This window comes from Hydra vulgaris, chromosome 14, assembly GCF_038396675.1.
Source record: "Hydra vulgaris chromosome 14, alternate assembly HydraT2T_AEP".
NCBI classification, from domain to species: Eukaryota; Metazoa; Cnidaria; class Hydrozoa; order Anthoathecata; family Hydridae; genus Hydra; species Hydra vulgaris.
In genome coordinates, this window is record NC_088933.1 from 37,976,966 (window position 1) to 37,990,700 (window position 13,735).

Genomic DNA, 13,735 nt, shown 5'->3' on the forward strand with positions numbered 1-13,735 from the left:
TGCCTCGCCAATCAATAACAATAGGCTATTTAGGAAATCAGGTATGGAGGTGGTGAAGAAATTAATGTTTAAAACAGTATGATAACTAGGAAATTTACAGCTAAATAAAAATTTTAAATGCAAAGTATCTGAACAACTAAGTGTAATAAAATTATCATTAGAAAACTTCTACTTGGTTGTATCTATTGCCCTGAGAGCAATTTTTCAACTGCTTCAGTACAATTAAATGAAATAATTTGTATTCTTGGTTATGCAAGATACTTAGCATATAATGGTTAAATTGCGAAAGGTGGCTTTAACTTTCCAGACGCAACTTGGTTACCTGACTGGAATACCACATCTAATAATGAAAATAGTCTTGAATACAGGTACAATGAAGTTCTCAGTAACAATCACCTCTAACAGCATGTTAAATGCATAACTTTCAAAAAAACTGATGGAAAATTAACCAATACACTTGATATAATTATATCAGAATAGATAAAATTAAAAATTTGAAAGAATCTTGTCTTGATATAGCCTTTCAAGGACATATATCTCTAAGGTAGCAGCATAATTTAAGCAGTAGTAATCAAATAGTTTTAAAAGCAAAAAAATTCCTTTATAACCAAGATAAATAAGATGAATTTAAATACATTTATAAATAACATAAATTGGCAAGTTAGGTTTATGGATCACAATGTTCAAAAATGTTATTCCATATGATCTATTTTCTATAATGAGATGTGAAACTATTTTTTTCAAAGACATCAAATCAACCACCAAAAAAAAGACAATCCTGGAACATAGATAAGTTAATGAAGCTAATTAGACTTAAAAAAGTGCTTTGGTACAAATATGCAATGTGGAAAAATGTACCGCACATTAAGGAGTATACATTTAATATAGGAGTATATATTTAATGTCAAAAATAAGGTGGAAAAAAACAGCAAACAAGCATTACGTGAAATAATAAGTCAAAGCTAGCTAACAACAAGCATTATCTCAAAAGATTTTTTGCATATATAGTAAATGATAATAGTAAATGGATAGTGAGCAATCAAATAATAATCATCCAAATCCTTCAAATCAAATGGGCAGCAATGCAGTAACAAAAGCAAACATTCTGAACAATCTACTTCAATCAGTTTTTACAAAGAAACCTTTGGTTCAGCCACTAAAACCTTTTGCATCCGAAACTTCGGATATAATGATTGATCAAAATATTGTTCTCAAACACCTAAAAACACTTGATGAAAATAAATTAATGGCAATGTGAACATAAGTTTGTTTGTTTTAAAAACATGTGCCACATCAATGATAGTTCCACTAACTTTGATTGTCTAACTTTCAATAAAATCTGACAGTCACTAATTCTTGGCTCACAGCTAATGCTACACCTATTTATAAAAAAGGCAGCAGAACTGTTGCAGGTCTGTTTCAGACATGAAACAGTTTGTTTTTCTGTTCCATACAAATTAATGAAAAAAATAGTTACACAACTTATAATTGACCATTTGATAAATAACAAATTGCTTTCCAAAATTCAACATGGTTTTATTTCAAAAAAGACTTGTGTCACAAACCATTAAGAAAAAATCCAATGATCCCCTTTCTCTTTTATACAAAATGCAAAAAGGAATTGTAAACATAGTCGGACCTGCTTTTGCGGCCAACCTCCAACCATTATCGCACTGTCATAATGTTGCTTCTCTTTCTCTTTTCTACAAATACTATAATGGGCACTGCTCTAAAGAGTTAGCATCTCTTGTGCCATCTACTAAAAATTCTCGTGTTACTTGTCATTCAATTAAGTCTCATCCTTTTACTGACTGTTTGTAAGTGCTCCAAAAATTCTTATTCTTCTTGTTTTTTTTCTTCAAACATCAGCTCTTTGGAATTTGCTTCATTCATCTTGATTTCCTGATTCATATAATTTGCAATCTTTTAAGTCGTCTGTCAATTGTTACCTTGCTCTACAAACTTCATCTTTTTATTTCCAGTAACTTCCAACTCTAATAAAGGTTACTTGTAGCCTTGTTGGAAGTGAAAAATGTTTAAAAAAAAAAATTTACTTTTTTACTAACAATTTTTGACTCACATCAATCAGAGAAACCAGTCAACCTAATTTTACTTGACTTTGCAAGGGTGTTTGATAAATTTTTACTGTTAGACTGCTGCAAAATCTTGAAATGTATGATGTAAATGGCAATTTTCTAAATTTATAATAATTGGATGAATGCCTTCCTAAAAAAATGCAAGCAGAGTATTATATTTAGAGATACAATTTCTGACTGGATCGACATAACCAGCAGTGTTCTGTCTTAGGGCTGACGCTTTTTGTTATATTTGTTAATGACAAGCCAATTCATGTCAAATCAGTCATTTGCAAATTGTAAGCAGATGACACAAAGCTCAAGAAAGTTGTCAAAAAAGATAAAGACAGAGCAAGTTTGCAATCTTATCTGGACAAGATTGTTAAAGGGATGCAACCTTGGCTAATCGAGTTGACTGTAAAAAAAGTCATGCATATTAACTTTGGAACAATAAAATTTTATTGCTTTATGGACAAAATCAAAGACCACAGCAGGAACAACAGAGTAGGTTTTGAAGTCACAAATTCCTAATAAGATCTTGTAATTCTAATCTCTAAGAATCTTAAATATGCTCAGTAGTGGAATATAGCCAACTAAGCAAATAGCATGCTTTGAATTCTAAAACACACATTTCTTTCAAAAGACACTGACATATGGAAAAAACTATATATATATATATATATATATATATATATATATATATATATATATATATATATATATATATATATATATATATAGCATATATTAGACCACATCTGGAGTTTGCCATACAAGCTTGGAACCCTTAACTTGTTTGTAAGGTGAAAAAATACGACACAAAGTCTCAAAAGCTCCTCAGAGTTTAAAAAGTCAAGACTGCAAAACTTGATGCAAAATGATGAACTACATTTGAAGACAGAAGGCAAAGAGGCAATCTTATACAACAATATAAACTTCTGAACGATTTAAATTTAATTGACTGACAGGTTAAGTCTTGCAGCAGCACCCAGAGCTGGACATTGAATTGGATTTTATCGCAAGATCATCAGGAACTGCAAAGTTAAACAATTTTTCAACAACCAAAAAAGACTGGAATGCTTTGCCAGATAATATTATCAACACAATATCAGGTGAAAAATTTAAACAACTACAAGAAAAATTTTGATGGTAGTTACTACAGCTCATCATTTACTGTAAATGACACACAAAAGTAGCTGACATACCAGTTGGGTATAAATGCATATACTCAGCTGATGATGGGCTTAACAAGGCTGTGGCTTTGTGTAACTTGACTATTTTTTTTATACTTTTTATTTAAAATATTTTATTTCAAAAAATATCCATAAAAAAAAAGACAAAAAATTGAAAATTTATTTAGCTAATTAATAATTATAGCTTATTTCTTTTTAATATAAATTTTATCAAACAACTTATAATCATACATAGCAGGAGTTAAAAACATTAAAGAAAATTATTGTGACATCTGACCTTACACATTCCCCATTGCTATTCTCTGCACATGATAAACAAAACACATGTTTACATGGACTCTAAAAAAAAAGTAAATAACTTCATCTCACAGAAGCCAATAAAATGTAAATAGATCAATTATTATTTTTACATCATCACTTAGATAATCATTACGTCCGTTGTCATCATTTGTATCGCTATTCATCAAAAAACATCATCCAATATCATCATTTGTATTAACATTTATCAAAAAAATATTATCAATGTTATTATTTGTATCACCATACATTGCATCATCATCAGTTTAATTAGTCTTAATAGAGTTTTTTATTTTATTTTCCAAATTGAATACTAAAGTTGTAAATAAAGTTGCCTTATAAAAATTATTTTAGCTTTGTCTTTTAAAAAACTATTCACACACTGAAAAAATTATAATTTATTATTAAATACTTTAAATAATTTGCAAATAATTCAAACTTGAGTTTTATTTTTATGAATTGATTTTAAAATAAAAATTTTTTATTGCATTAGAAACAATTTGAGAAATGTTTGGATAAGTTCATGTTTGGAACTGTTACTAAAGTTTTAAGTATTTTATTCTTAGCAAGCTCATTTCTATTTCAAATAAAAAATGAAACAATAATCAATACTTTAATCATGTGTTTATCTTGTTAAAGCAATTAAAAATTAAAAACAACACAACCTGGTTATATTACCTTTTGCTATCAAAATTTTTATTTTACACAGTATTTAATCAATAAAAGCTGATCAGAAATGAACGCTCAAATAAATAAGTTTCAATTTATAACAAAAATTATATTACAGGAAATCGTAAATGCCTTTACTACTGTAATATTTCAAACCTAATTGGAATTTTATACATTTGTGGAATATTTGTTAACATTATAAAAAGATTTTTCTGCTTTTTTAATATATTTTCAAAGGGAATTCTTTTATTATAATTTTACTTATTTTTGAAATGTTCCAAGAGAAACTTATTTCTTTTTCTCCATTTAAACATCAATTCTGATTTAATAAACTTTGTGCAATTTCATATTTTCCTAGTAGGCATAATATACATTTTTTGGAATGTTATGTAAATGTTTGAGTGCGGCATTAGAATTGAAACATCTCCATAATAGAAGCTTTGCCTTTGCACAATAAAAGTGAAAAATGTTATATTTTGGTCAGATAGTGTAAATGTTATCCAGGATTAAAAATCCAAGTAGAAGATACAAGAACTTCATTGCAAACAGAATTGGCAAAGTTCAGTCTCATTCAAATCCAAAACAATAGCATTACGTACTGACAGGGAAAAACCTTGCAGATTTTTCATCTAGAGAGGTAAAAATAAGCAATTTACAAAACAGTAATTTGTGGACCTGATTTCATCCAACAAGAGGAATCCCAATGATCAACCAATCAATTTTAAAGGAATTGAAAATAAAACAATACTTTAAGTAAAGAATACTTATTACTTTTGCTATTAAATCCAAAGATAACACAGATGAATGGCGTTTAGAATTCACTATTCAAGTTGAAGAGGGTTAACACAAGTCTTAGTCTGGGTACAAAGTTTTCAAAACAACTGTAATGAAAAATGTTCAGCATCAGGGAACACTCTCAATGGAGGAAATTAATGATGAAAAAACAAAGTTAATCATAAATGCTCAAAAGAAATCATAGGCGGAAGAGTACAAATGATTAAAAAATAACAAAGGAATATTCAAAACTAGTTTTTTATTAAAACTATCGCCTCAAATAGATAAACCAAAAAAAGGTTAAGATGCAACAGAAAGGGAAGTGGAGTGTTCCGAGCGCAAGCAAAGAAAAGCAAAGTCAGCAATGCAAATTAATGGCACCATTACCAACGAAACATTTGTAGATGAGCATGAAGGTATTCAAAAGGTACTAAAGGAAAAATAACTACTCAAGAAAGAGGTCAAAAACAAGATAATGTTAGTTTACTAGCTTGTCTTCACAAGCACCTTGAAGTAGTGTTACCTTGAAGTAGTGTTACCTTGAAGTAGTGTTACCTTGAAGTAGTGTTACCTTGAAGCAGTGTTACCTTGAAGTAGTGTTACCTTGAAGTAGTGTTACCTTGAAGTAGTGTTACCTTGAAGTAGTGTTACCTTGAAGTAGTGTTACCTTGAAGTAGTGTTACCTTGAAGTAGTGTTACCTTGAAGCAGTGTTACCTTGAAGTAGTGTTACCTTGAAGTAGTGTTACCTTGAAGTAGTGTTACCTTGAAGTAGTGTTACCTTGAAGTAGTGTTACCTTGAAGTAGTGTTACCTTGAAGTAGTGTTACCTTGAAGTAGTGTTACCTTGAAGTAGTGTTACCTTGAAGTAGTGTTACCTTGAAGTAGTGTTACCTTGAAGTAGTGTTTGGATTTGACGACAACTTTTTTCTAAAATTTTTAGGATAAACAATCAAAGAAGAACACCAAAAGAAATTTTATCAGATAGTGGAGGCAACCTTGTATTAGCAAACAAAGAGCTATGAAAGTTCACTAATTACAAAGGGAAAAATAATAATTTGTATAAAAACATTTTACATTTTCTGGCATAAAACCTCTGGTTTTTTTTAACTAAAAATAAAAAAAAAAAGTTTTAATAGTCAATAGTAATAATAATTTTTTTAATTTTTTTTTTATAAAAAAGTAATTATTATTTTTGAAATTTTTATTTAATTTCGCTTCTTTTAAGTACCAGATTGACATATTTTTGAAGCTTTTTTTTAAATAATATGAGGGACCCGCCTGATGTTTAAGGGTCTTGAGCAACTGCTTTAAATATTTTTTTTTAATTTTTAAATCTAGTGTTTTTGATTTATATAGAACACATTTAGAAGGTAGGAGCAAATTATTTTCAAAAATCTTGTTTTAAAGATCACCCTAATATACATTATTGGGATATTCAAGGTTAGAAAAAATAATTTCTCATAATGGATCATTTAATGCTTCAATTATAATATTGAGAAATTACAAGCACCCAATTTTATTTGTTGTGAATCATAAAACTTTAAAAATTAAGAATAAAAATTTATAGTTACTAAACTCTTTAAATTAAAAGAACTCCTCACCAGTCTGCCATAAATAAGAATCGGCATAGTGCACCTCTCACAAACATGAATAACAGGATTCTGTATCTTTTCACCAACAGACATAATCTAAAACATAAAAAAAAAAAAAAAAAAAAGGGTCTTGAATTATGATATAAAATCTAATTATAAAACCATGTTATTACAAATATTTTTATTATTAATAAAAATTACGTTTTAAACTTTAATACTTAATTCATTTTATAAATCATGAGATAAAACTAGAAAAATAAAGCATAAAGTATGATGTAATATTAAAAAACAACTTCAAATCACAACAATCTAAGGGAATTTAGCGATGATCAAATATTTTAAATATAAGAAATTGGGAAATAATATATAAAATACTTTTATATCTTATTTAAATTTCATGCAATATTTTTCTATGAATTATATGCTCGTTAGTAAATCTTTAGCAGATATGTATACAAACTTAAAGGCAGAGGAGTTTAAAAATATATAAAATCAAATTTGAACTTTTTTATGAATTTTTTTTTTTTCAACATCTTCACTTCCAACAAGGTTGCAAGCAACCACTATAAGAGTTCAATGTTACTGGAAGAGAAAAGATGGAGTTTATAGAGCAAGATAACGATTGACAGACAACTTAAAAGATTGCAAATTTCATAAATCAGGAAAACAAGACAAAGGAAGCAAACTCTAAAGAACTGATGTTCGAGAAAAAAAACTAGATGAATATGAGATTTTGGAGCACTTAGGAACAGTCACAGAAAAAGGATGAGACTTATCTGAATGACGAGTAACATGAGAATGAATTTTAGCAGATGGCACAAGAGACGCTAGCATTTTAGAGCAGTGCCCATTATAGTATTTGTAGAAAAGAGAATGAAAAGCAACATTACGACAATGTGATAATGGTTGGACGTTGGCTGCAAGAGCAGTTCTAACTATGTTTACAATGCATTTTTGCACCTTGTCTAAAAGAGAAAGGGCATCATTAGAAGATCCGCCCCAAATATGGCAACAGTATTCCATACAAGGACGATTTTGAGATTTATAGAGATAAAGAATAGAATCCAGAGCAAGGAAGTGTCAAGCATAATAAAGAGATACAACCTTAGCAGATGCTAATTTTGCAATCGATTTGATATATGGTTTCCAAGAAAGATCGGAAGTAAGAGTTAATTCAAGAAGATGAAGAGTAGATGACTTATAGAGAACATTACTTTTCATAAATATATGAAGATCTAAATTATTGCGATAACGATTGGCTGAAAAAAATTTTCATTCATTTTAAAACAAAACAAAAAACTCTAATATTTTATTTTAAAACATATCCTTTTTATTACTATTTTTGTTATCAATTAATTAATTTCTAGTTTAAAACATTTAAATTGTTAAATGAATAATTCCTCAAAGTTTCCCTAAAAATTTTTTCGAAACAGAAATTTAATGTTTCATGCAACGAGCAAATAGCTTCAGTATAATTTCTTATTAGTCGAATTTTTAAATAACAATGCAAAATATTTGAACCTTTAGTTTTTTCTTTAAAATAACTAAAGGTTCAAAATAACTTTTTTTTTTTACAATCTTTAAACCACCTGGTTTTGAACCACCTACCTGGTTTTAAATCACCACAAACAATGATTTAAAGTATGTAAGTTTTGACTAATATTATTTTTGCAGTAGCAGAGGCGGACTTAAACCATGTCAAGTGCTGCAACTAACAGGGTAAACAAATAAGTATAAATATTGATATTAAGTCGTCTACCATCCGTTAAATATAAGACTGCCAATTTTTTATATTTTGTTAAAATATATATATTGAAAAAGTTTACAGTGAAAACTATGCAGAGGATGAAAAAATTATTTTACAAAAACCTAATGTAAATCATACTTTGCAGAAAATGAGAAAATTAGAACAGGTAATTAGTTACTCACTACTAAAAGTAGCAATCTGATTGGTTTAAAAATAAACTCTGCAGTGTAAACTATACTTTACAGCATCTGCAGCAGTTATTTGATTGGTTGCAAATGTACGCCGTTGTATCAGGATTTAACTAAAGTATTCTCAAAAAAGAATATTATTGCTAAATCATGATATGTAGAGTAAAATATAAAACGCATTTTTAATTTTAACATCAAAGCATAGCTCAAAATTTGATTGAAAATGTTCTGAAAATGTTCTTGAAATTGTTTTGTTAATTCAAAACATAACAGCAATGTTTTACCAATTCGATGCAAAAGTAGCATAACCTATATGAAAAACAATAAGAAATAATATATGTACATATATATATATATATATATATATATATATATATATATATATATATATATATATATATGTATATATATATATGTACATATATATATGTACATATATATATATACATACATATATAAATATATTTTCTGTTTATTTATTTTTTTTTTTTTACATCTTTGCTTCCAACAAGGTTGCATGCAACCACTCATTAGAGTTGGAAGTTATTGGAAGAGAAAAGGTGAAGATTGTAGAGCAAGATAACGATTGACAAACGACTTTAAAGATGGCAAATTATATGAATCGGGAAAGCAAGATAAAGGAAGCGAATTCCAAAAAACTGATGTTTGAAGAAAAAAACTGGAGGAATAAGAGTTTTTGGAGCACTTAGGAACAGTCACAGAAAAAGGATGAGACTTAATTTGAATGATTAAATTGAATGACAAGTAACATAAGAATAAATTTTAGTAGATGGCATAAGAGACGCTAACTCTTTAGAGCAGTGTCCATTATAGTAATTGTAGAAAAGAGAAAGAAGCAACATTACGAAAATGTGATAATGGTTGAAGGTTTCTGCAAGAGCAGGTCTAACTATGTTTGCAATGCGTTTTTGCACTTTTTTTTTTTGTTAATTCCCCTCCTCAAGGCCGAGAAGGCCACTACAGACGAAGAGGCTACTTATTTGTAGTATAACATTCTCTAAACTCTAAAACACTGAAACACGAACCTTGACGAACAAGGCCACTGCGCGGAGAAACGAGAAGGCATCATTAGATGATCCGCCCCAGATATGGCAACAGTATTCCATACAAGGCCAGATTTGAGATTTAAAAAGATAGAGAATAGAATCTGGAGTAATAAAATGTCGAGCTCGATAAAGAGATGTAACCTTAGCAGATGCTAATTGTGCAATTGATTTGATATATGGTTTCCAAAAAAGATTGGAAGTAAGAGTTAATCCTTGAAGAAAGATAGGTGACTCATCCAGTATATTACCGTTCATAAATATAGAAAGCTCTAAATTATTGCGATAACAATTGGCTAAAAAAATTGAGTTTTATCTGATTATTGGCTAAAAAAATTGAGTTTTATCAGAGAGTGTTGGTTTCTTATCATGACAAGAATAAATGGTAGTACCATCAGCGAACAATGCCACCTTATATGTGAGAATATCTGGAAGATCATTAATGTAAATTAAAAAGAATATAGGGCTAAGGATAGAACCTTGAGGAACCCCTGAAGTTACAGAATATGAAGAAGAGTGCTGTCCATCAAGGATAACTTTTATACTATGATAGGAAAGGAAGGATTCAATAATCTTAAAAATGTTACCAGATACACCGTAAGAAGAAAGCTTATGGAGAAAACCAGCATGCCAAACTTTATCATAAGCTTTAGAAATATCAAAACAGCCTTAACCTCTCCATCTCTATCTAATGCATGATAAAACCTATCAGTTATTACTGTTAGCAAATCAGCTGTAGAACGAGAAGATCGAAACCTTTATTAATGATCAGAAAGTAAGTTATTAGATTCAATATGAGAGATTAAGTGTTTTTTAATTAAAGATTCAAAAACCTTGCTTATGATAGGAAGAAGACTAATGGGACGGTAGTTAGACAAATCAGATTGCTCTACAGAATTTTTGAAAAAAGGGATAACAGATGCTGCTTTCCAGAAGGCTAGAAAACAAGACTCTGATAAACACTTGTTGAATAGTTTTGAAAGTACAGATGACAGCTCTGGAGAACACTTCTGCAAGACTATAACAGGTATGTTGTCTGGGCCACAAGCTGTAGTAGAAGTCTAAGTAGGAAATCACTTTAGATACAGAAGCTAGAGTGATACGAATGTCAAGCAATGAATCAACCTGTTTGACAGCTAAACCAGGTAGAATGCAACTAGAGGAATCAAGAGATGATATTGATGAAAAGTTCTTAGCAAACAATTCAACTTTGTCTTTATGTGAGGTGACAAAGTCGAAACCATACAAAAGAGGTGGAATAACAAATTTTCCTTCACTATTGATACTATTAAAGATTCTCCAGAAGTCATGAGAGCCTAATTTTAGTGATGAAATAGAGATTTCATGACCTGAGAATAGCAGGCTTTGGTGTTAGACAAAAACTTTTTACAATGGTTTCTAGCAGTAATAAACAGACACCTGTTGTTTTTTTGGAGAACTGTTTTGCTGATAGATATGGAAGCAACAGTTTCGATTGGAAATTGCAGAACGTAATGTGAGGAAAATCATGGAGAAGAATAAGGCTTGACCTGGGATTGTCGAGAGTGAATAAAAGATTCCATGCCAGCCTGAATCCACGAAGTTATGTAAGAAGCACATTTGTCAGCAGGAAGACAAAAGATTTCTACTCAAGAGCTATAATGAAGAAAATCACGGAAAGAGTCCCAGTCAACTTTGAGGTAGTTGTAAGAGATACAATGATAGGGGGATTCAGATAATGAAGAAGAATGAGATAATAGATTTTGAGAGATCAAACTGTGATCTGACTGAAAAAAGACCAAAATTTATCAAGTCAGGCTCTTATTTGGTTTTTTTTTTGTTTCTTTATTTTTACCATACTTAAGGATCATATTAGTTAAAATGCTAAAAACAACCTTACAACTAGTTAACTTTGTTTTAAATCGTGTTCGCACAAAGACAAGGAAAACAAAGATATTAGTTTCTCTCTTAAATCACAAAAATTGTTACTTACTCCCTCCCTCCTTTATCCTTTAAATTTTGTTTGTTTGCACACTGGGTGTAGTTAGGTCACTTACAACATGGCGTATGGTGCCATTTTATTGACCAGGTAAACTAAAAACCTGCATCCACCCCTGAGTAGTAAATATTGTTTTTCTATTTTTTCATTAATTTTTGCAATACAATAAAATGACCATTTTATTAAGACAGTGTTGACAGTTTTTAATAAACCGAGAATTTGATAATAAGAAATATTTTCAGATATTGCAACTCACGATAATTTAACTCGATCCTTGATCTCGATTTATGCTCTACATGTACAAATCACCTTAATCTTCCTTGACACACCCTATCAAATACTCTCACTCTCCCCTGTTTGTCTAGAAACAGCACTCCTTCTTTTATCTTATATAAAATATATAAATTATATAACTCATTAATTGATTGCAATCATTTTTTTGTGTGTGTTATTTATTTTGGTGTTGCAGAAAGTCCTAATGGCCTTATTAAAGAGCAACACATACCATAAAACTCTAACTACTACAGCTTTTTTTTCTTCTGTCACTTTTCCATGTTGCCTAATTAAAGAAGGTCTTAGAAAACCATTGTTTAATGTTGCACTTGTGTGATATGCCTTCCACAACAACACAACAACAGCCTAACGGGTGATGTGGAAGTTATCGGACAAATCCTAATTTCATTATTTGAGCATAATAATTAGTTTTTGTGGTTTTATGCGTAGGCATAAACGTTCTATAAAATATAAACTTTATTATTTGAAACACAATTATTTAAAATGAGGTTAAATACAGCTGAACAAGAATCTTTTCGAAAGCAACTAAAAATGTTTTTTGCAAATAAACCTAACATTAAAAAAAAAAAAATCGTAAATCATTTGGAAAAGGAAGGATTTGCTCGAAGTACAATATATGATAACCTAAAAAGACTTGAAACTGTTCAATCATTTTCTGATAGAAAGCACCCTGGTCGTCCGACATCCTGGACTAGAGAAAAGAAAGCCGAATTAACGAGACTTGTCAACATTTGAAAAGGGATCAGTCAGAGAAAAATAGGTATTAAATTCGGTGAAAATCAATCGACAATTGGTCGTCAGTTAAAAAAAATGAATATTAAATATAGAAAAAGTGAAAAGACTCCAAAATACACTATAGAACAACAAATAAAGGCAAAGAAAAGAAGCAGGAAACTAGTCAACCAACTCTATAACACAAAATCGCTTCTAGTCATCGATGACGAAAAATACTTTTGTTTTGCAGGGGACAATATGCCTGGAAATTTTGGATACTACACAAACAACAAAAAGACATGCCCAGAAAGTGTTCGTTTTATAGGAAAAGAGAAATTTCCAAAAAAATTATTAATGTGGATAGCCATATCTGACCCTGGTATGTCCGAGCCATTGTTTCGCACTTCCAAGGCTGTAGCGATCAATTCATCAATCTATATTAATGAATGTTTAGAAAAACAACTTCTTCCATTTATTCACAAGTATCATGGAGACTTTAACTATTTATTTTGGCCAGATTTAGCAAGTTCTCATTATTCTAAGGATTCTCTAAATTGGATGGACCAATATGTCTATTACGTTGATAAAGAATCCAATCCCCCAAATGTGCCTCAAGCACGACCAATTGAAAATTTTTGGGGACATTTGGCACAGAAGGTTTATGAGGGAGATTGGCAAGCTTCAACAGAGCAAGTTTTGATTGATCACATCAAACTAAAACTACAAGAAATTGATTTAAACTTATTACAGTCGCATATGAAAGGCGTCTGAACAAAACTGAGATCAATTGCAGATGGTGGTGTTTTTTCATATAAAAAATAATATATTTTTATTAAAAGATAAATGCTTTATTTTAAAAAAATATAATAGTAGTTTGTTTTTTTATTTATAAATAAGTTATTGACGTTTTTATTTTGTCCGATAACTTCCGCATCACCCGTTACAGGCCTTGTTAAGAAAAATTACGCAGCTCGCATTTTGCTTGCGAAAAGGCAATTTGCCTATGCGTTCAGCACTTTTGTGTTACGCAAAAACTTTTATCTTTTAGAATATTTAAATTATCTTTTGATAACGTGACATTTATTCAGAAGAAATAAAGTCGTAAGTAAAAGCATTTAACCGCAAACTAATATATTTTTGTAAACTAATA

At 29.8% G+C, this 13,735-nt stretch overlaps 1 protein-coding gene across 1 annotated transcript in view; it reads right to left on the minus strand.

Moving 5' to 3' along the window:
* Window positions 1–13,735, minus strand: part of LOC100207767 (E3 ubiquitin-protein ligase Hakai) — a 47,427-nt gene that overhangs the window by 14,405 nt on the left and 19,287 nt on the right. Inside the window, exons 4-5 of the mRNA XM_065818368.1 lie at window positions 6,610–6,696; window positions 3,546–3,607 (exon numbers count right to left, since the gene is read on the minus strand). Of these exons, the coding sequence (XP_065674440.1) occupies window positions 3,546–3,607; window positions 6,610–6,696 (149 nt within the window). The remainder of the gene's footprint in view (window positions 1–3,545; window positions 3,608–6,609; window positions 6,697–13,735) is intronic.